The sequence below is a fragment of the Canis lupus genome, chromosome 8 (assembly GCF_048164855.1).
Source record: "Canis lupus baileyi chromosome 8, mCanLup2.hap1, whole genome shotgun sequence".
In the NCBI taxonomy this organism is placed as follows: domain Eukaryota; kingdom Metazoa; phylum Chordata; class Mammalia; order Carnivora; family Canidae; genus Canis; species Canis lupus.
Window position 1 is genome coordinate 23,436,462 of NC_132845.1, and position 19,977 is coordinate 23,456,438.

Genomic DNA, 19,977 nt, shown 5'->3' on the forward strand with positions numbered 1-19,977 from the left:
CTGAGCTGAAGACAGATGCTTAACTGACTGAGCCACCTAGGTCCCCCTAAACTGATCTTTTTTTTCTTGCCAAAGGTTGTGGGAGCAGAGGAAGAGTGATCCTTCCACTCCCCAAATAAGAGCAAATAGATTACAGAGCTGCTGCTGGACATTTTCTTTCCCAAGTTTTGTTTATATACTGTCTTATTTTGTTTGCCAGTAATTTCAGATGGTGTAATATTTCTTCAAGAAGATAGAAAGTTTCTTAGGCTTGGCCATTTATATATTTAAAATAATAATTCTTCTGCAATCCTCAAAGACTCTGATAATGTGAAAATCTAGAGCAAAGAGCAATGACTATGAAGTCAAAAGACCTGCAATCAAATCCAAACTCTCCCACTCACCATTGTATATGAGTGGAAGATTATTTAATCTAAGATTGGTTTCTTACCTATAAAACAGGGATGATGATGCCTATAGGCCTCAGAGTTTGTTGTGAAGATTCAGTGAGATCATGTGTATAAAGCACCTGGCACAGTGCTTGCCATTGGGTATTACATACAGTAAATGCTAAATGTCATTCATATTCAACATGCTAAAACCCAATGAACACTGGAAGTGCATAGTTTATGCTTGCTTTCTCTATTGTACCTTTTTTTGCTCTTTAAACTCATTAAAATTAGGCTTCCTCCTCTGTCATTGTGCTGGAACTATTTCATTAGAGGCACCAGTGACTTCCAGTTGCAAAATGCAGCAAACTCCGTTTGGTGCCTGTTTCATTATGTCTCTCTGTGGACTTGATGCTGTTGAGCACCTTCTTCTACGGTTTGCTTTCATAACACCGTATTCACCCAGTCCTTGTATTTCTCTGACCATACTCTCTCAGCTTCCTTGGTAAGAGACAGTTCCATAAATGCTGGTGTTCCCTGAGGCTCTCTTCTGGGCCCACTGACCTTCTCAATGCTTCTCCCTGGGGTGAGTTCTCCTTTCACGGTGTCAACTATTACCAATTTGCTCATTTTCATGTGATGGACTATGTATGAATTTTAGAACCAGATAAACTCAAGTTGCAATTCAGCCTTGCCACTTAACCTGCCCTGACCTGGGGTAAGTTATTTAACATCACTGTACTACAGTTGCTTTCTCTTTAAAAAGAGCATATTTAATATTACCTACTTCTTTGTATTATAGTCCAGTGTTTTCTCCTTCCAAGTGGACATCAAAGTCAACATGTCTAAAATAGAATGCAACATATTTCCCTCTGTAGTTTCTTATTCAGCATGTGGCCAAGCCATTCTCTGTCAGTCACTCCTGCTTGACATGTGGTTATCATCTTTGTTTCTCTCACCTACATTTATTTGGTCCATATTAGATCCTAAATATTTCTTGCCTTGCCACTGTCTCTCTGTCTCTACCATCAGTTCCCATCATCTCTTGCCTAGGCTCCTGTACCAACTTCTAACCCTGTACTGCCCAAGAGGGTACCCATGAGTCACTTGTAACTATTTACATTTAATTTAAAAATTCAGTTTCTCAGTCTAACTGGTAACATTTCAAATGCTTCACAGCCCCATGTTACTGGTGTCTACCAAATTGGGTAGCATATCTATAGAACATTTTCATTATTGCATAAAAGTTTTTTGGACAGTGCTGTTCTAGACCAGGGGTTGGCAAAGTAAGGCTTGAGGGGCCAAACTATTGCTGTTTTTTTGTAAATAAAGTTTATTGGGGCGCAGCTATGCTCATTTGTTTACATGACTGCTGTTACACCACAACACTGGAGTCAATTTGTTGTGACAGAGAGTGTACAGTTTCCAAAGCCTACTACTTATGTCTACTCTCTGGCTCTCTGTAAAAGAAGTTTGCTGATTTCTGCTCTAGACAGACTGCCCCTGTCTCCAGTCCTGTTCCCCTTTCATCTGTCTTTTGTATTTTCTTCCACAATGATCCCTCTAAAACACAAAAAATGTTTTCAACCCTCCCCTGGTTGAATCCCCTCAGTGATTCCTGCTGCTTACAAGATAAAACATGGGCTCTTTAATATGACAGAAAATTTTCCAAATACATCTGTTTTATCTCTTTCTGCCACCTATTCCTCCTCAAAAATCTCTCCAACTTGTTCACGTGCTGGAAAAGTCTCCTGGCTTCTTACTCATCCTTCAAGACTCAGCCTGAGGATTATTTCCATTACTAAACCCCATCTCTCTCTGGTTATATTGTGTATCCCTCACCTGTGTTTCCATAATAGTGACCTAGAGTTACACCATTATGATCAGTGTATTTTATGATAGTGTTCTCTCTCTCTCTCTCTCTCTCTCTCTCTCTCTCTCTCTTTCTTTCTGTGTCTTACTCATCTCTGTGTTTCATTAGATCAAGGACAAAATTTTGTTAAACTTTGTGTGGTCCAGCACTCATTGCCTGGCACATTAATAGCCATTTAATTGCTTTTTGTTTACATGACTGCTGTTACACCACAACACTGGAGTCAATTTGTTGTGACAGAGAGTGTACAGTTTCCAAAGCCTACTACTTATGTCTACTCTCTGGCTCTCTGTAGAAGAAGTTTGCTGATTCCTGCTCTAGACAGACTGTCCCTGTCTCCAGTCCTGTTCCCCTTTCATCTGTCTTTTGTATTCCTCTGGGAGCAGAGGAAGAGTGATCCTTCCACTCCCCAAATAAGAGCAAATAGATTACAGAGCTGCTGCTGGACATTTTCTTTCCCAAGTTTTGTTTATATACTGTCTTATTTTGTTTGCCAGTAATTTCAGATGGTGTAATATTTCTTCAAGAAGATAGAAAGTTTCTTAGGCTTGGCCATTTATATATTTAAAATAATAATTCTTCTGCAATCCTCAAAGACTGATAATGTGAAAATCTAGAGCAAAGAGCAATGACTATGAAGTCAAAAGACCTGCAAGAGGTGATCAGTTAAGCTCTAGCAATGTCCATCTCTTGAATATGATTCAGAATATGCGATATTGAAGCAAAAATTAACTCTGATGCTTAAAAGAACTTCAATTTGTTTTTGTTTGAAACTTTTTGAGAACTCATAAAATTAGCAATAGTTTAATTCTATACCTTTATCTAAAAGCTTTGAGTCTTTAGTAATTTAAGAAAAGGAGAAGTGTGGTTGGAATGTGAACAGGAAATGGTATAATGGATCAAGGAGATCATAACAAAATTGAGTGCAGCTATTTAAGCTCTGTTAGAGTTTTCTATTGGCTAATTGTTTTCTTTATAGTTTGTAAATTTTTGTTTTCTTTATTTTAAAGTGTTGTATGATTTAAGAAGGCACATGGAATGCATGTGGTGGGTTATAGAGGAAAAGAGGATTGAAATAAAGCTTAGACACCTGGGCTTCACAGTTACATTTCTTCTGCTAAGTTATATCCATGCATCAGTTTTCTTTTTATAAGAAATAATTCAATGGTGGTAACTTCCTTCTTGTCTAAATGCCTTGAGTTGCCATGAGGACATATTTATTCATTGCTATTAAAATTAAATAGCTTATAAGAACTTTGTACACATGCTCCTTAATATGTTAATTCAGTATTTCCTAAATACCTCCGCAGTACCTAAAGTCCCAGTCCCTGCCCTCTGGGACCTTTGAGTATGGTGTCTGGTGTCATGTCTATGATTGAAAAAGTAGGACTTAAAAGTATAAAATGATCTAGTAAAACAAGACGTTATGTATAAAGGGGCAAGAAAAAAAGCGCTGATGTTAATGGTATAAAACAGCTGTTCTCAAACTTGTTGATATCATAAATTATTGAGGACTTGAATGAACTTTTATTTCCTGTGGGCTTATATCTACTGATATTTGCCAGATTGGAAATTAAAACTGCAACATTAAAAATATTTATTAATTCATTTAATAGTAACAATATTTTATGTTAACATAATGTGTTTTTTGTGAAAAATAACCACATTACCAAAATGAAAAAAATTTTAGTGGAAACAGTGTCATGGATGTACGCTTTTGCAAATCTTTCTAATGTCTAGCATGGTGGTATTTAGCTGGAATCTCAGGGCTGCCTCTGTTTTCAGTCTGTTGTGAAATGTTATTTTGGTTGAAGCATATGAAAGAGAAACCCGGCCTCTCAGAGTTAATAATGTAGTAGGAAAAGGTAGAAGTATTTAAGAAGCCTTTTCAAGTATTCAAGGATATTCTTCTTTAACATTATGCCAAAATATACCAAGAGGTATTTTTTTAAAGGTTATCTAAATATAGAATATGAAACTGTATCAACGAACTTTCCATACAGAGTTATATTCAAATTCATTGGTCTCTTTGCACTTTGAATCTTTTGCCTATGCATAATTATGTAACATCATGCCTTGGTCATTTGTTTATTTGGTCCACTGAGTTTTGTAGGTTTTCCAAATGTTGGTACATTAAATAGTAATATTTTAAAACCTCACATTAGTTAATATCACCACTGATCTCATTTCAAAAGCCTTTAAGTATTGGGAGGCTATCAAAATCATAGTGGCAAATAAAAATTTTCCAAAATTCTGATTTTCATTTGAAAGTTCAAGTTTTGTTATTGGCAACAAATACTGACAAGCTTCTTTTCTCAATGTGACAAACTCACTTTTCATTTTTGAGAAAATGCCTGCCAAATACCCAAGTCTAAATAACATAGTTTTTTCAGTTGTTTTTTCAAGTAAAAATGGTGTTGCATGGAAAAGGCAGGTAGTTTAGCTCATAATTCAAATCATCATCTAAGGGTTTTTTTCCTTCAGATAACTGTTGTACTTTGCAACAGAAGTGTGTTATGTATACTTCCCATTTTATCACACATAATATTAAAAAGATGTACCTAAAGGTCAGGATGCAGTGAAATTATTCTTCTTCATTGGGGACATTCTTAAGTGAAACCGTTTCTGCCCCCCCCCCCTTTTGTAACATTTTAAAAAATTCCCTTGTTTCATTTTTAATTCCAAGTGTGTGGTGGTAAAGGCTACAGTGTCCACTAGTATCATTTTGTGCCATTGCCGTTATTTGTGTTAAGATGCCAGGAGTTTTATCTACCATGCTTTGCACCCTCATTGTAGAAGTCATCACAAGGAGAAAGGTGGATAATATTTTAATATTATTATGAAAATAGTTTTGCCTTGTACACCCTCCAAAAAGTCTCAGGGTGCATGGACCACATTTCAATATCTATTATTGATATTTGTCATGCAAGCCTTCACAGAGAAGGCAGGACATATTCTTAAAATGGTTTTTAGAATGTTTTTAGAAGTGGTTGGGGAAGGAATGAACATAAGTTTTTAAAAAGTGGAATAAACATGCTGCATGAAAGAGAAACCCATTCTTGTAGAATCAAAGAGTATGCCTAGGAGGAGGGTGGATAGACTTACAGGGTGTTGAGTGTCAGAGTTAATTGAACTTGAACCAGTGGATGATGAGAACATAGTCTAGTGGGGAAGACATTCTGAAAATAGCATTGAGTAATTGTAGTTTTTGGTATTTGTAGGATAGATTGGAAGACTGGAGGCAAAGATTGGGTTAGGAGGTTAGCAGACACTCTTAGTTATGTGAATGGATGGTGTAATTACATTAGTCCAGGAAATAAATAGGAGTCCAAATTAGCCTGTGGGGATAGATAAAAGATGACAAAATAGAGATTTTCAAGGAAGAAAAAGTGAAATTGGCAATGGATGAGAGATTAGAGAAAAGGGATGAGTTTAGGGCAACTCCTTTGTACCTTTGAGGATTGGGCCCATGAAAAGAAATGAGGAGGCAAGGGGGAGGACTAGAGGGAAGGTGGTTTGGTTTGGAGATGTTAGGTAAGAGGACAAACAGGGCATCTGAGTAGAACTATAGTGAGAGGTACAGAGAAGAATGTTGGAATGATCAGATAGAGGTGACATTTGAAGCCATGAGAAAAGATGGCACTTAAATGATAAAGTTGAGTGTTTAGAGTGGAAGCATAAGATAAGGAGGAGTAGATAATGAAGGAATGGTTTAGAAGAAGAAGGGGAGCCAAAATAATATTGGAGCAGTGGGCAACTTTTCTAAAATTAAGTTTCTGAACTCCTAAAATTTCACAGTTAATATTTATTAAATACCAATGTTTACATTCTGAAAAAATTACATTAGCAACCAAGGTAACTGGGGTCAACTCACTGCCCAGGCCCAGAAATGTACAGCATCCATAGCCTTATTGGAGTTTTTCCAAGGATGTCAACAAAGATCGAGTTTGTTATTCACAGCTACACTTCTTAAAATTCTCTTTGCTCCTCTTGAACTCACAATATCTCCTAGAACCCCAGGCTTACTCAAAATTCTGACCTTCAACTCTGAATTCCAAAAACACACTGAAGCAGTGCTGTGTTGGGATGGACTTTTTTGCTTCCATTCTCTTCTCACTTTTTTCCTTTCTTTCTCTTCCTGCAAGGAACCATTTTTGCTTTTGCCAGGTGTGAATTATACCAGATAATATCTTGTTTTTACACTATTTGTAGTTAATACCACACTGCACCATTAATTCCCAGGACATAATTGAAAGGTTCAAGTTTAGAAGTGCAGGTGGAGAAAGAAGTGCTCAATGACCAAAGACAGATTTTTCCCTATAGAGTTGGGTTTGGAAGATTATAAACACGTACAATTTGCTATCTTTTCTTGTATACCTTTTTTAGTAATAACTGTAGATGGTGGGTAAAAGAGTGTTTTCCCTCTGTCCTTTCTTCTCACAAGCATGTCTTCCTTCTTCCTCCTGCCCCTTTCCCTCTCAGCTTTAATGAATATATTCACAATCTAGTAGCCTTTATTTGTTGGAATAAAAGAGTGTTTGAATTAGGTAAGAAGTAGATTCCAACAAAATAGGTGGCTCTTCTGATGTGAGAGAGGAAGGGAAAAGCAATTACATAAATATTATTTCACCTCAAATTAATATATGAGCTCTTTCTTTTAAAAGAGACTGGCTTGGGACACCTGGGTGACTTAGTTAAGCATCCAGCTCTTGATTTGGCCCACATCACGATCTCGGAGTCATGAGATTGGGGCTCTGTGCTGGGCACGGAGCCTGTTTGAGATTCTGTCTTTCTCTTTCTGCTCCTCCCTTACTTGCTCACATGTTCACTCTCTCTCGAATGAATGAATGAATGAATGAATGAATGAAACTGGCTTAAAGACCAGGTATTGGTCACATGAAAAAAACTGGCAGAAGATGAATATGGTGATTTCATAGTAGAGCCAAAGGACAACTTCTTTAAGTCTGGATTTGTAGATGATCACCTTTTCACACAACCAAAAATTTGGTAAGTGCATGAAGTACTTGGAGAACAGAAAGTGTAAGTATTCTGGACTAAATACAGAATAGGACTTGTGAAAAGAGAACAGTCTAGAAAGGTTAGGTCAAGGGAGACCCATTTGAGTCATTGTAGTCATTGAGGTTAGAGATACTGAGGACCAAAAATTATAATGGCAGCAGTGGGAACGGAATGAATCAGGGGAAGATAAGGAAGAATTTTCAGAAATGGAATGGGTAGGGCTTGGTTACAGACTATAGGAATAGTCTAGGATGACTGCAAGTTTCTGATGTGGATGGTTAAGTCATTGGTGATGCCACTGATGAAGATTTGGGAGGATTGGTTGCTATAAACTTCCATTTATAAAATGTGGAGGGTAAGGTACAGCCTGTGGAATATAAATCAGTAATGCTGTATCAACTTTGTGTGATGACAGACATTACCTAGACTTATTGTGGTGCTCCGTTCCCAGTGTATACAAATGTGGAACCACTATGTTGTACACTTGAAACTAATATACTGTGATATGTCAATTATACTTCAAGTTTAAAAATAAATAATTAAAATTTACAGACCACACACACAGTTTTCCACAGAAAGACCTGAATTTGAACAAAGAAAAAGCAAATGTTGGGATGCTTATGACACCTAACACACAAACTATATTGAAAAGATGGCCTTTGGGCCCTTCCCAGTCTTATGTAGCTACCTGAAATATGACCATTTAATTACACAAGCCAATTTTCTATAGCTTAGTGTTATTGTAAAAGTTTGCTTGTACAAACTCATTATATATATCATATATTTACATATTTGTATATATTCACACACTAAAATGGAGTTTATTCATGAAAATAAAAGCATATCCATCTCTCAAAAACCCCACAAAATGATTGGGAGGATCAGAAGAGAAACAGGCAGTTTTCTGTGGTTGGGGGCTGGGTACAGAGGAGTGATTAGGCAAGGAGTAGAGTATTGGTTTTAAGCATGTTGAGTTTTGGGCATATTTGAGAATTTTTGATTTGTGAAATGCTCACCAACAATAAATTTATTGTTGAGCATAAAAATGCTCAACAATAAATTAAAAATCTGGAACTACAAGTAGACCTTGAGAGATGACTTGAAATCAAATATTCATCTTAGGGTGTCAAGCCTTTGAGAGTGGATGAAATGGCCTTGGTAGCACATATAGAAAGGAATGATGATTGGGAGGCACAAATATTTAAGGGATAGGCAGAGGAAGTAGAGACTGGAAAAGTGTAGTTAGAGAACCAAGAGGAAAATAGTATCATGGAGGTGAGGAGAGATGGAAGTATGATGGTTGGCAGTGTCATATGCTATAGAAAAGCCATTTAGGATGAAGTCTAAGATGAACCCACTGTCTTGATTATAGGGAAGCCACTAGTGACCAATTTCTTTTGTAGGGGAATGTAATCATATTGTATTGGGTTATGAGATATAATAAGAATGCCTGTGAATATACTGTTGACTTCTCTTTCAAAAAGTGTGATAGGAAAGAGAAGCAGAGAGATTTTTGGATTAGGAAAAATTGAGCAAGTTGGTCAGAGAGAAGAAAGAATCAACCTAGATGGATCAAGGGGAAGGGGATAATTGATGGACTAAAGTCCCAGAAGATGGAGTGTGGTCCCGAGCATGGGCAGGGAAGCAGTTAGCCTTAGAGAGAGCAAGAGAAACCTCTTTATCTGAGTATAAAGGTAAAGGTGCCTGAAAAGAAGTTTTGAGACCTTGAGGTCAGAGTTTAAGGAATTCATGGTTGATGGACTCTACTATCTCAGTAGTTAGAAGAGGCCAGTTCCTCTGAAGGGATTGACAAGTAGAAAAGAATGAGGAAGGGAAGTAACTTGAATGGTGAGAGGTTAGAAGCAATTTTATGGAGTGTGGAGTTAAGTAAAAGGACGGTGAAAGAAATTAGAGAATTCAGCTAAAGTCCAGCTCTCTTTAAATTATAGTTGTGCCTGCTGTTTATCTTAATTTCAGTATTGGGGAGTCATAATTATTTATTGAGCTCTAGTTGGAGTGGGGTTCTTACTATGTGTCATAACTACTTCATACCAGAAGGGAGTTCCCATCATTGCCCCCAGTATTGTAGAGATAAAACTGAGACATAGAAGTCAATGACGGAGAGAGGAAAGACAACACAGGTGCTAAGTGGCAGAGGCAGGCTCTGAACCCAGGCATTCTGGTTGCAGAGCACAGTACGACTTGCAGTGTACATGCCTGGGAAAGGTGGTGTGATAAGAAATTGGAGGCAGACGGGGTGGGTGGGATGTATGAAGTGTTTAGAGACCTGAGTGTGCTGATGTGTGTTCTGAAGTTATCTGAGTTCAGGGAGGTAGGAAAGGAAGTAATCAAACTCTGGAGGCTGATAGGATTTTGAGAGTTGGGAGGTCAAAGAATGGGTTTAGGTGGAATTGGGTAGAGTGAAATACGGGGTGTTAAGAGTTGTGATGAGAAAGGGATTGGTCATTTAAGGGATAGCATTTCTGGTAATCCCAAGGCCACCATATAGTCTAAAAAAATGGCTATTTGGTTTTGTTTGTTTGTTTTTTTTTTTTAATGGCTGAGGGTAACAAGAGAAGTCTTTGGACTAAAGAGGACTGAGGGATAGAAGATCCCTTAGAACAAAGGTTTTTGACTTTACTGCTTCAGTGATGGTTTTCCTGTTTGTGATATTTTATTAATTTGACATTGCTGCCTAAATAGTTTCTCTTTTAATTGACTTGAATAGTTGAGATTTTTCTCTTTTCACACTACATATACTGACAAATTGTAATACACCTCTTATCCTACCAATTACTCCTACTTGATCTTTTGATCTTAGTAAAATATTTTAAGGTTTTCTTAATTGTTAAGCTTTAGTTACTGAGGTTAAGCAGTTTCTAGTTTAGTCATAACTAATTCAGTCAAATTAAATATTAAGATATATATTTATATATATATATTAAGATAGTATATTTTACTATATTTGCAGTTTAATCTCTAAACAATGAGGTGAAATTCAGCAAAATCTTTTTTTTTAAAGATTTTATTTATTTATTCATGAGAGACACACACATACAGAGGCAGAGACACAAGCAGAGAGAGAAGCAGGCTCCCCACAAGGAGCCCGATGTGGGAATTGATCCTGGATCCCGGGATCACACCCTGAGCTGAAGGTAGATGCTCAACTGCTGAGCCACCCAGGCATCCCTCAGCACAATCTTTTTTAAAGAGCAGAAATAACAGAGAAAATACTGAATTTTTTAAAATAAACTTTGAGAATAATTTTAGACTTACAGAAAAGTGCAAGGTGATACAGAAGTTTCTCATAACCCCACAGCCAGTTTCCCTTATTAACATTTTAACATTAGTAGGGTACATTTGTCACAATTCATGAATATTGATACATTATTATTAACTAAAGTCCCTACTGTATTCAGATTTCCTTAGTTTTCCTTTTTCTATCCCAGGACCCCAGCCAGGATACCACTTTACATTTAGTTGTATCTCCTTAGACTCCTCTTTGTTGTGACAGTTTCTCAGACTTTTGTTGCTTTTGAGGAGTACTGGTCAGGTGTTTTGTGGAATATTTCTCAATTTGAGTTTCTCATGTTTTTCTCATGATTAGAGTTGGATCATGGGGTTTGGGGAGGAAGACCATAGAAGTAAAGTACCATTCCCATGACAGCATATCAGGCCTACATGCTATAAACATGACTTATCACTTGATGTTTTCCTTGTTTCCCTGGCTGAAGTAACATTTGTTAGATTTCTCAATTTTTAAGTTACTCTCTCAATCCCACCTGCTTTCTATCCTGAACTCTGGAAGGAAGTCACTATGAATAGTTCCCCTATGCCTTTCCTTGTTGAGAGTGCAATATCTACAGAAATTATTTATAATTATTCTGCATAGGATATTTATCTTTTCTCCTTCAATCACTTATTCCTTCATTCATTTATATTACTATGGATTCATGGATTTATTTTATACTTCAAGTGTTTTTAAAATGTTACAGCTTTTGCCACTGAACTCTTTCAGTTGGTTTCTGTGTCCCTTTGCTATAACCTCACCATTTTGTTTTTTGAGTACTTCCTTACTTTCTGGCAGTAAAAAATATGCTAGATTCATATTGTATATTCTCTGTTCCAGCCCTAGAATCAGCTGTGTCTCAAAGAGCCCTGATTCCTTTTATTGGAGAATGGTATTAGAGACCATGGTCTAGGCTCTGGGTGTGCTCATTGTTACTGGGGCATCATTGTTTCTATAATTTCCCAGATAACTGGGAAATATACTAGCCTGTGTAATTATAGGTATACAGCTACCTATAATTATTCTATGTCCATAAATACACACATACACACACACACACACACACACACACACAATTAAGCTAAATGAATTCATACTGATGTTTTCAACTCTAACCCAGTATCATATGGCTCAATCTAGCCTCTTTTACTCAGTTGTCAGTAATTTTCCACCCCAACAATGAGAAACCGGGTCCCCGCTTCACCATCAAACAAATGTACTTATGTGTTAAATCCCAAATTATATATATGGGTTTCAGAATTGCTAACTTGTTCCTCCATGACATGCAACTTTACCAAATAGAATACAGCGCTTGTGTATAGTTTTGTCTTTAGTCTTATAGCCACCATTTCCAAAGTTACTTAGATCACCTGTGTTTACCGCACTTCCTAGAGTAAGGTTATGTCATATATTTGTAAAGCACTTAGATTCTTTTGTCACAGTCTAGATTCTATCCTGGCACTACCAAACTCCTGATATTTTAAAATTTGAAAAAAAAAATTTGTACACATTCTTCATGCTGTTCTGTGGATTTTGACAAATGCATAACGTCATGCAGTCACTACTACAATATCATATAGAATTGTTTCACCACCCTAAAATATCTCCTCTGCTTCACTTACTCTCTACCCTCTTTCTCTCTCCCTGAACCTCTGGCAACTACTGATCTGTTTTCTGTTTTTATAGTTTTGCTTTTTCTGGGATGTTATATAAATGGAATCATACTGTGGGTATTGTTTTCAGAATGGCTTTTATTTAGTAATCTGCACTTAAGATTTATCCATGTGGTTATGTAAATTGGAATTTACATAATGTCCTCTTTATTGCTGAATGACATTCAATTGTGTGGATATACCACAATTTGCTTATCCATTCACCTACTGAATAACATCTTAGTTGCTTGCTTCCAGTTTTTTGCAATTATAAATAAACCTGATGTAAAAATTTGCATGTAATTTTTTTGTGTGGACATAAATTTTCAAATCAGTTGGAAAAATACCTAGGAGAGTGGTTGCTGGATTGTGTGCTATGAATATGTTTAGTGTTATAACTGACATATTGTTTTCCAAAGTGGCTTTACTGTTTTATTCTCACCAGCAATGCTTGAGAGTTCCGTTGCTCCATATCCTTGCCAGCAATTGGTATTGCCAAAATTTTGGATTTTATCATTTTTATAGATATGTAGTAGTATCTCATTGTTTTAATTTACGGTTTTCTAATGACAAATGATGTTTAACATCTTGTTCATATTCTTATTTTCCTTTTGTATATCTTCTCTGATGAGGTGTTTAAGATATTTTGCCCACATCTTAATTGGGTTGTTGCCTTATTGTTGAGTTTTATGAATTCCTTTTATATTTTGGATACAAGTACTTTATCCTAGATGTATTTTGTAAATATTTTCTCCCAGTGCATGGGTATCTTTTTATTTTGTTTTAACAGTGCCTTTCACAGAGCAAGTTTTTAATTTTAGTAAAGTCCAACTTAATATTGTTTTCTAAGATTGTGCTTTTGGTGTTATATCTAAAGTATTATCACCAAACCCAAGATCATGAAGATTTTCTTCTATGTTTTCTTCTAGAAGTTTCATAGTTTTTCATTTTATATTTTAAGTCTGTGGTTCATTTTTAGTTAATTTTTGGATAAAATGTGAGGTCTCTGCCTAGGTTCATTTTTCTGCATATGAATATCCAATTGTTCCAGCTGTTTGTTGGAAAAACTATTCTTTCTCTATTGAATTCCCTTTACACTGTAGTGAAAAATCGATTGAGTATATTTGTGTGGGTTTGTTTCTGGGCTAAGACTGTTGATCTATTTGTTCTCTCACCAATGCCATGCTGTCTTGATTACTGTAGCTTTATATAGTAAGTAAGTCTTGAAAGTGGGTAGTATGTGTCTGCCAACTTTCTTCCTTTTCAGTATTATATTGGCTATTCTAGGCCCTTTGCCTCTCTATATAAATCTTAGGGGGATATTCACTGAATTTTAAAAACTGAAAACTAAAATTAAAATGGTTAATCCTTGGAGATACAGAGTAAATGTGATGCTTTTAAAAATTTTTTCCAGGTGGTTCTTTGAAGCTCTGAAGTATCCTAAGTTTTCCAAGGCTAACGTCATCAATGGAATACTCATGACAGTGGTGTTCTTCATCGTGCGGATTGCCCCAATACCTCCTTTTTATAGTTACATGTATTCCGTGTTAGGAACAGAAGCCTACATAAGGCTTGGATTTTTAATCCAATGTTCCTGGATCTCTACTTGTGTTGTTTTGGATATAATGAATGTCATGTGGATGATCAAAATTACAAAGGGTTGCATCAAAGTCATCTCTTTCATCAGACAAGAGAAAACCAAAAGTAGTCTTCAGAATGGAAAACTTGACTAAAAGTGGGCTGTTGATATGCATACTTCAGTACTATCTGCATTATATCTACTGATAGGATGAATTCTTGGCATGTTCTTGTACTTCTTATTAATTATATTTGTTATCAAGGATTTCAATCCTTTTTTTTTTTTTTTACCTTTAGAAAAGAGAAACTAAAACTTAGATTTTATTCCAAGATTTCTTTTCTGATTTTCTTCTGCAATATAAGCATGGATAAAATCTTAAAGGTTTAAATAAAAAAATTACAAATATAGTGGTGAATCTTTTCAGAAATCTGTTAACCTGCATTGATTGGTATTTTTCTCTGTGAAAAGATGACTATGCTAATTGGGTGCACTTAGTTTTATGTCACCAATTTTGCTGAAAGAATGGGAACTGCTTTTAAATTTGTAAATAGCTCTCAACATTTTGTTGTACTGCACTCACTTCTTACTATGGCTATCAATACCCGTGTAGGGTTTAATTTCTAAATTGTTAAAATGTTCTTTTCTTTAGGCTATTAGAAATGATGTATATTTTGTTTAGCTATGTTCTCATCTATGAATGATAAAATATTTTTGCTTATTTTGGGAATATTTAATTACTTCAGTCACAGAAAATACTTTAATTTTTAGATTTTTCAGACCACTTTATTTCTTTTTTTAACATTTTATCAAAGTATTGCTTTTTTATTTGTTGTAAGGCTTAAGATAGGTCTTACAGAGCCCCTTAAGAGATGAATTCCTCTTTCTAAAAATGCAAGTTACAGATAATTATTTAGGCTGATGGGAGGAATTATTAAGAAAAAAGCTTTAACACTGCTGTCTCTGTTTCCCTTGCACTTTTTCCATGAAAAATATAACCTTTCTATTTGCTCTACTTGCAAAACCTCCCCTAAGTTCAGAACCCAACATCATCAGTACCAAAGTGTTATGCAGTATCTGTCACGCTCCTAACATAGGCCTCTTAATGAGACCAAAACTCCAAAAGAGTCAGAATTCATATTTTATTCACAGTTTACACCCATACTTGCTTAACCAACATTTTGAGTGCTTTGGATATCTGTCTTTCCTAAAGGACAGGAAAAAAAATAGATAATTTAATCTAAATATTCTGATTATTAACATCCTTCTCCCGTGTGGTGATAAATGGTTGGTGACTCCCGTTTTTTGGTTTTTGGGTTTTTTTTTTTTTGTGATTCTTGTAAGTATATGTTTACTACTTCTTTGATTCTTACAACCCAAATATAGAATTATAATAGTTAACTATTATTGCCTTTATTTTTCTCAAGTACTTTAATGATTGTTCTTACCTAAGAAAGAAATTTAATCAGTGACAGCTGCTTGAATTTAATTGAACCCAACCCAAAAAAGATCTAATCCACTCAGTTTCTCAGCTGGTAGGAGAATGATTTCCTTTCATTGCCCATGTTATGATGGTGAAGGGAGGCTGGCTGGATAGATCAGACTGATTTGATCTGATTTGATTTGATTTGGCTGTTTAATGCAGAGAGAGCCTGATAAGTTTTAGAACATTTAAAGAAAGTAACTGAAATCTCAGTCAATAACTCAATGAGAAAATCAAATTTATTGGCTTTTAGTAAGTACACTTATTTTTGAAAGACAAAGTAATGTATAGGTATTTGTTTTTAAAGCTACTAATATTAAATTGATAATTTGATACCAATTTAGTGCCTTTGACATCACAGGCACTTAAATGCGTATTGGTTGTTTAGAGGGAGTAGGAAAGCACATGGTTTTATCTTGTTCTTTTCTTGCTCTTTTGCAAGAAAACTGGATTTTTAAATGGAAAATATTTATATTAGAAAACTATTTTGGAAATTAATTCCTTTAAAAAGAAACAAAAATTGAAGTAAATATTTTTGACTCTTGGGATATTTCTATAGTTTCTGAACACAGATTTTAAATCCACCATCAAAATGAAGACAATATAAAGCAATATATTGCAATGTATTGTAATATAAAGCTCACTGATAAGTGAGTTTCCATATAGCAGTTTCAGTTTTTATAGTTGCTATTTCATGCTTAAAACTTTATTTTTGCTTTCATTAACAGCACTTTTCATTAGTATAGCTACTCACAAAACAAATGTTTAAAATACAATGTTTTGAACCAAAGTTCACTATTCCCTTTAGTCAGCAAATCTTATTTTATGCTGGCTGCATGACAGCTAATTCAACATCCAGATTCAATATCCAAAAGTAGAAGCTACATATTTCCTTGTACAACATGCATGAAATGGAAAAGACACTACAAACTGCCATACTACTTTAAGTCAGATCTTTACAGGAGCTATACTTTGCTGTTCTGTGATTGTATCCACCTACCTAAGATACAAGGAGTTAAAGACAGAACATATCATTTATTAAACGATGAATTTTTCATTTATTAAATGACTAACTTTTGCTAGACATTTTACATATTAAGTATTTTGACTGGATTAATTTAAATAATTCTATTAGGCATTCTGAATTTAACAACTATTAAAATATTTGTAGAAAATAAAAGCAAATTGGTATAAATTTTTAAGCAATTCTATTTTTATAGAAGAAGATTAGTGACAAACCTGTAACTATAAAGGTGTTCTTTGAATGTGTAGTAGTCTAAAAAATAAAAATTCTTACAAAATTTTGAAAGTGAATGAAAATCAACTAAATAGCATGCAAGATCATAGATTCTGCATCTGTTATTTGGGAGAATTTAAAAATTATGAGCTTGAGTTTGTAGAATTTGCACTCTTGTGTCTGAAATCTTTCTAGTAAGTATTGTTTGCATTTATTTAAAACTCAAAATGGAGTTATATAAGTGCAAAGAAATTAACTCATGTGTAACTTGTGTCTTGATGCCTTATGGTAAGTTAAGATGTAATTTTTATTTCAACTGTTTAGTTTTGTTGTTTCATGGGCTAGTGCTATGTTTGGAGAAATAATAATGTCTTTACCATTCCTAAGGGTGATTGATATACCAAGGATGCCCCAGTACTATTGTAAAGGTCTTATTTTTAAAAACTGCCTAGTTTATAGGTGTTTGAATCAAATTCTTTTCTAAATTTTAATCTGTTTGGCTCGACTTCTTGCTAAAGTGTCAGTTTCTAAATTGTACACTTTCTCTGAGGTGCATTGGGTGTTCAGAGAATGATTCTTCACAGATGTAAGGGCCAGCTTTACAGCTGGTTACACCTTTTGTCATCATGCATCAGAAAAAATCCTGTCATGGAGATATATAGGGGAAAGTGTAATATTCATGTTTGTTCTGTTTCATTTTTAAGGGAAATAAACATGTTCCAAAAGACATTATTATTAAATAAATGTTTGAACAAATTTCAGTTTCTAGGTTACTGCTAACTCCAATGTGTAAATATACATATGAATCAGCTTTCAGTGGTCTAGGCTATTGCTTAAAATTGAAAAGTCCATGTAATTGTTGACATCATAGTTTTACTTTATGGAAGACTATGTATCTGTGTGTCTTGGGTTCCAGAAGAAGTGCATATAACTTTTTCAGAAATGTGGCACAGCATTTCTCCACCGGTATGAACCAACACAGCAGTGAGATCCCTCCTGTGTTTAGAGATCCTGGGCACACAAACAAACTGCCCAGCCTTAACCACAGCTTGATTGATGACAGGCACAATCCCTTAAAGCTACTGCAAGGGATTTTTCACACGAAGCATATGTGGCACGTGTGAGAACAATGAGAAGCCAGCAGGACCTGGAGTTGGAGACACCATGACTGATTTTCCTTTAAAAGGCATGATGTCCCTCCCTCATCTAAAGGTTGTTCTCTGAATTCCTTCAGCCCTTCCAACTCATCCTCCTAACACCCTTAAGACTATGCCAGCACCTTTCAATTTTTGAGGCTTCCCCATACCCATAAGTGTTCTGATCTGTTGTGGCAAATTTCAAAGTTTTCAAGTACGTTTTTCAATTAAAAAAAAAGCATTGCAATACGTTTAAGTAGAGGTCAGCAAACCATAATTGCTAAGAGGCTATCAGAAGCCATTTAGTACTTAATACTTTTTACAAGATGAAACAAGGCTAATAAGGTTATGGTTTTATTGAGAAAAACATCTGTAGTCTCTTTCTTAGACTGGCTTAGCAGTAAGAGCTTTATAGTATTTCAGCTATGGATTCATTGTAGACCTATAAATTATCTAAATGCTCTTCCTTAGACCCCATGGCAGGAGGAGGAACTGAAGTAGCTCTGTGTTATGAGGCCGTTAGGAGGAGGGGCTGCTGGTGTGTGGCAGCATTACTGGGTCCTGCTCTTTAACTGAGCAAATTTAGTTATGGTCATGTTTCTTTTAAAAACAAGCTTACCAGCAAGTGGATAACTCAGCATGTTTTACAAGTGCAACACCCATGGACTAGAGCCCTATCCCTCTCTAGCCCAGACCTCAAACTGCCTCTACCAGCCTTGATATTAAGTTGTACCTTTATTTGAAGATGTTTTGGATAGCAGTGGAGAACTGAAGGCTAGCTGCTAAAATTGGTTTGTTTGCATTGAAAATGTTTATACTGAGTCCCTTGCTACACCATAAACCGTAAACCATTTGTTTGCATTGAAAATGTCTACAGCAAACTAGACAGTTTCGATATCAGGCCCTATATTTAAGACCAAAAACAATGAGAAGTATTTCTAAATCTTAAAGATATAAATACAGTACCTCTGGCTGAAAACTCGTTAATCATCATCTGTATAATTTTTCTTTATATCTTTACATAATTTTTTCTGTAATTAAGTGTGCATTAGGTATTTGCTACTTCTTGGTTAATGAAGCCTAAAAATATAACTGTAAATAAAATATGCTATATATTTTTCTGTTTCTTGCTTGGTTTGCTTCTAGTATCATTATGTCTACTTTCTACTTAAAGAATTTTTGCATAGATGATACTCTTACTAGTAACTAGAATGAGTTATGAGTATTTTTGGTAATTATTAGAATTTATAATAACTTTTAGACATGGATTTCATTTGAAAAAGCTACTTGGAAATTGCAGCAAATGTGATAACTCTAGTGATACACAAAATTTTTTTCTGGGAATATACATTACTATTTAATTGTTATAAAGATTTTGGAAGTCTTTCAAAATACATTTAACATTTTGAGAAACACACCTTCTAATTTATTTCCATAAGGCTGAATGAAAAACTCTTATTTACAAAATGTGAGACTTGGTAATTTATAAACAAGTGTTATTCAGATTTATTAGCAATTAAAATAGCAATTTAGTATTCTTTGGTCACTGGTTGTGCTTAATTTGAAGGGGATTAATTAATATCTCTAGGTAATTCCCTTAAAAATGTTAAATGTTTGTATATTTTATTTGTATGTGTGCCAGTTCAAAGTATACGCAAGTTCTAAGCAATAATCTGCATGTTACACAAGGTTGGCCTTCCTTTGTCATGACAAATTTTATTTGATCTTGATTTTAAGAATGTGTATAAAATCAATATCCTATATATATAAATGGTCCCTCCTCCCAATGAAAACCGTGAAATTTTCCTGTGTTAGAACACTAATGTGGTGCAAAGCTTTGTATTTTGTGGGAAAAAAAATTAATAAAATCACAATTATTTAGTGCAAAAGTCTGAGTCTGCAAAGTGTACACTTTCATAGTAATTGATGAATAGATGATAAAAATTACTTTCCTCAAATCATCTCTTCCAGCTCTTGAATCCTAAAGCTAATATTTTTCTTCAAGATGTTTGTAGAGCTTGTTTACCCTCTTCCCTCCCTTTTCTCCCTGAGGTCCCTGCCTTATAACAAACCAGGAGGGGAAGCAGGCATTATAGTCATGCTTGTTGATGGAAGGAATGGTGCTATCTAATCCATAGGCTCTTTTAGATTAAGTAAAACTTTGGCAGTTATGTTTTTAATCTCCTTCCTCGTGTTCTTTAGGCCTCTCATGTGGTCTCAAGTGTTTTTTGCCAAATGTCTTGGCTGGAGTTTCTCCCTTCTCAAATTGCCCATGTCTTAATTTTGCATCTTGGTCTGAGAATATCCAGTAGATCAGGAAGCAGAAAGCTAATTGAATAGAATA

At 35.2% G+C, this 19,977-nt stretch overlaps 2 protein-coding genes across 12 annotated transcripts in view; one reads left to right on the forward strand and one right to left on the reverse strand.

Moving 5' to 3' along the window:
* The window catches only part of ALG14 (ALG14 UDP-N-acetylglucosaminyltransferase subunit), a 213,360-nt gene extending 207,136 nt beyond the window's left edge, over window positions 1-6,224 (reverse strand). The window contains exon 1 of the mRNA XM_072834613.1: window positions 6,116-6,224. Coding sequence (XP_072690714.1) covers window positions 6,116-6,145 — 30 coding nt within the window. The 5' untranslated portion in view covers window positions 6,146-6,224. The remainder of the gene's footprint in view (window positions 1-6,115) is intronic.
* The window catches only part of TLCD4 (TLC domain containing 4), a 103,659-nt gene extending 84,137 nt beyond the window's left edge, over window positions 1-19,522 (forward strand). For all 11 annotated transcript variants that reach the window (XM_072834622.1, XM_072834626.1, XM_072834631.1 and 8 more), the window contains one exon: window positions 13,616-19,522. In XM_072834622.1, coding sequence (XP_072690723.1) covers window positions 13,616-13,934 — 319 coding nt within the window. In that variant the 3' untranslated portion in view covers window positions 13,935-19,522. The remainder of the gene's footprint in view (window positions 1-13,615) is intronic.
* The last annotated feature ends 455 nt before the right edge of the window (window positions 19,523-19,977 follow it).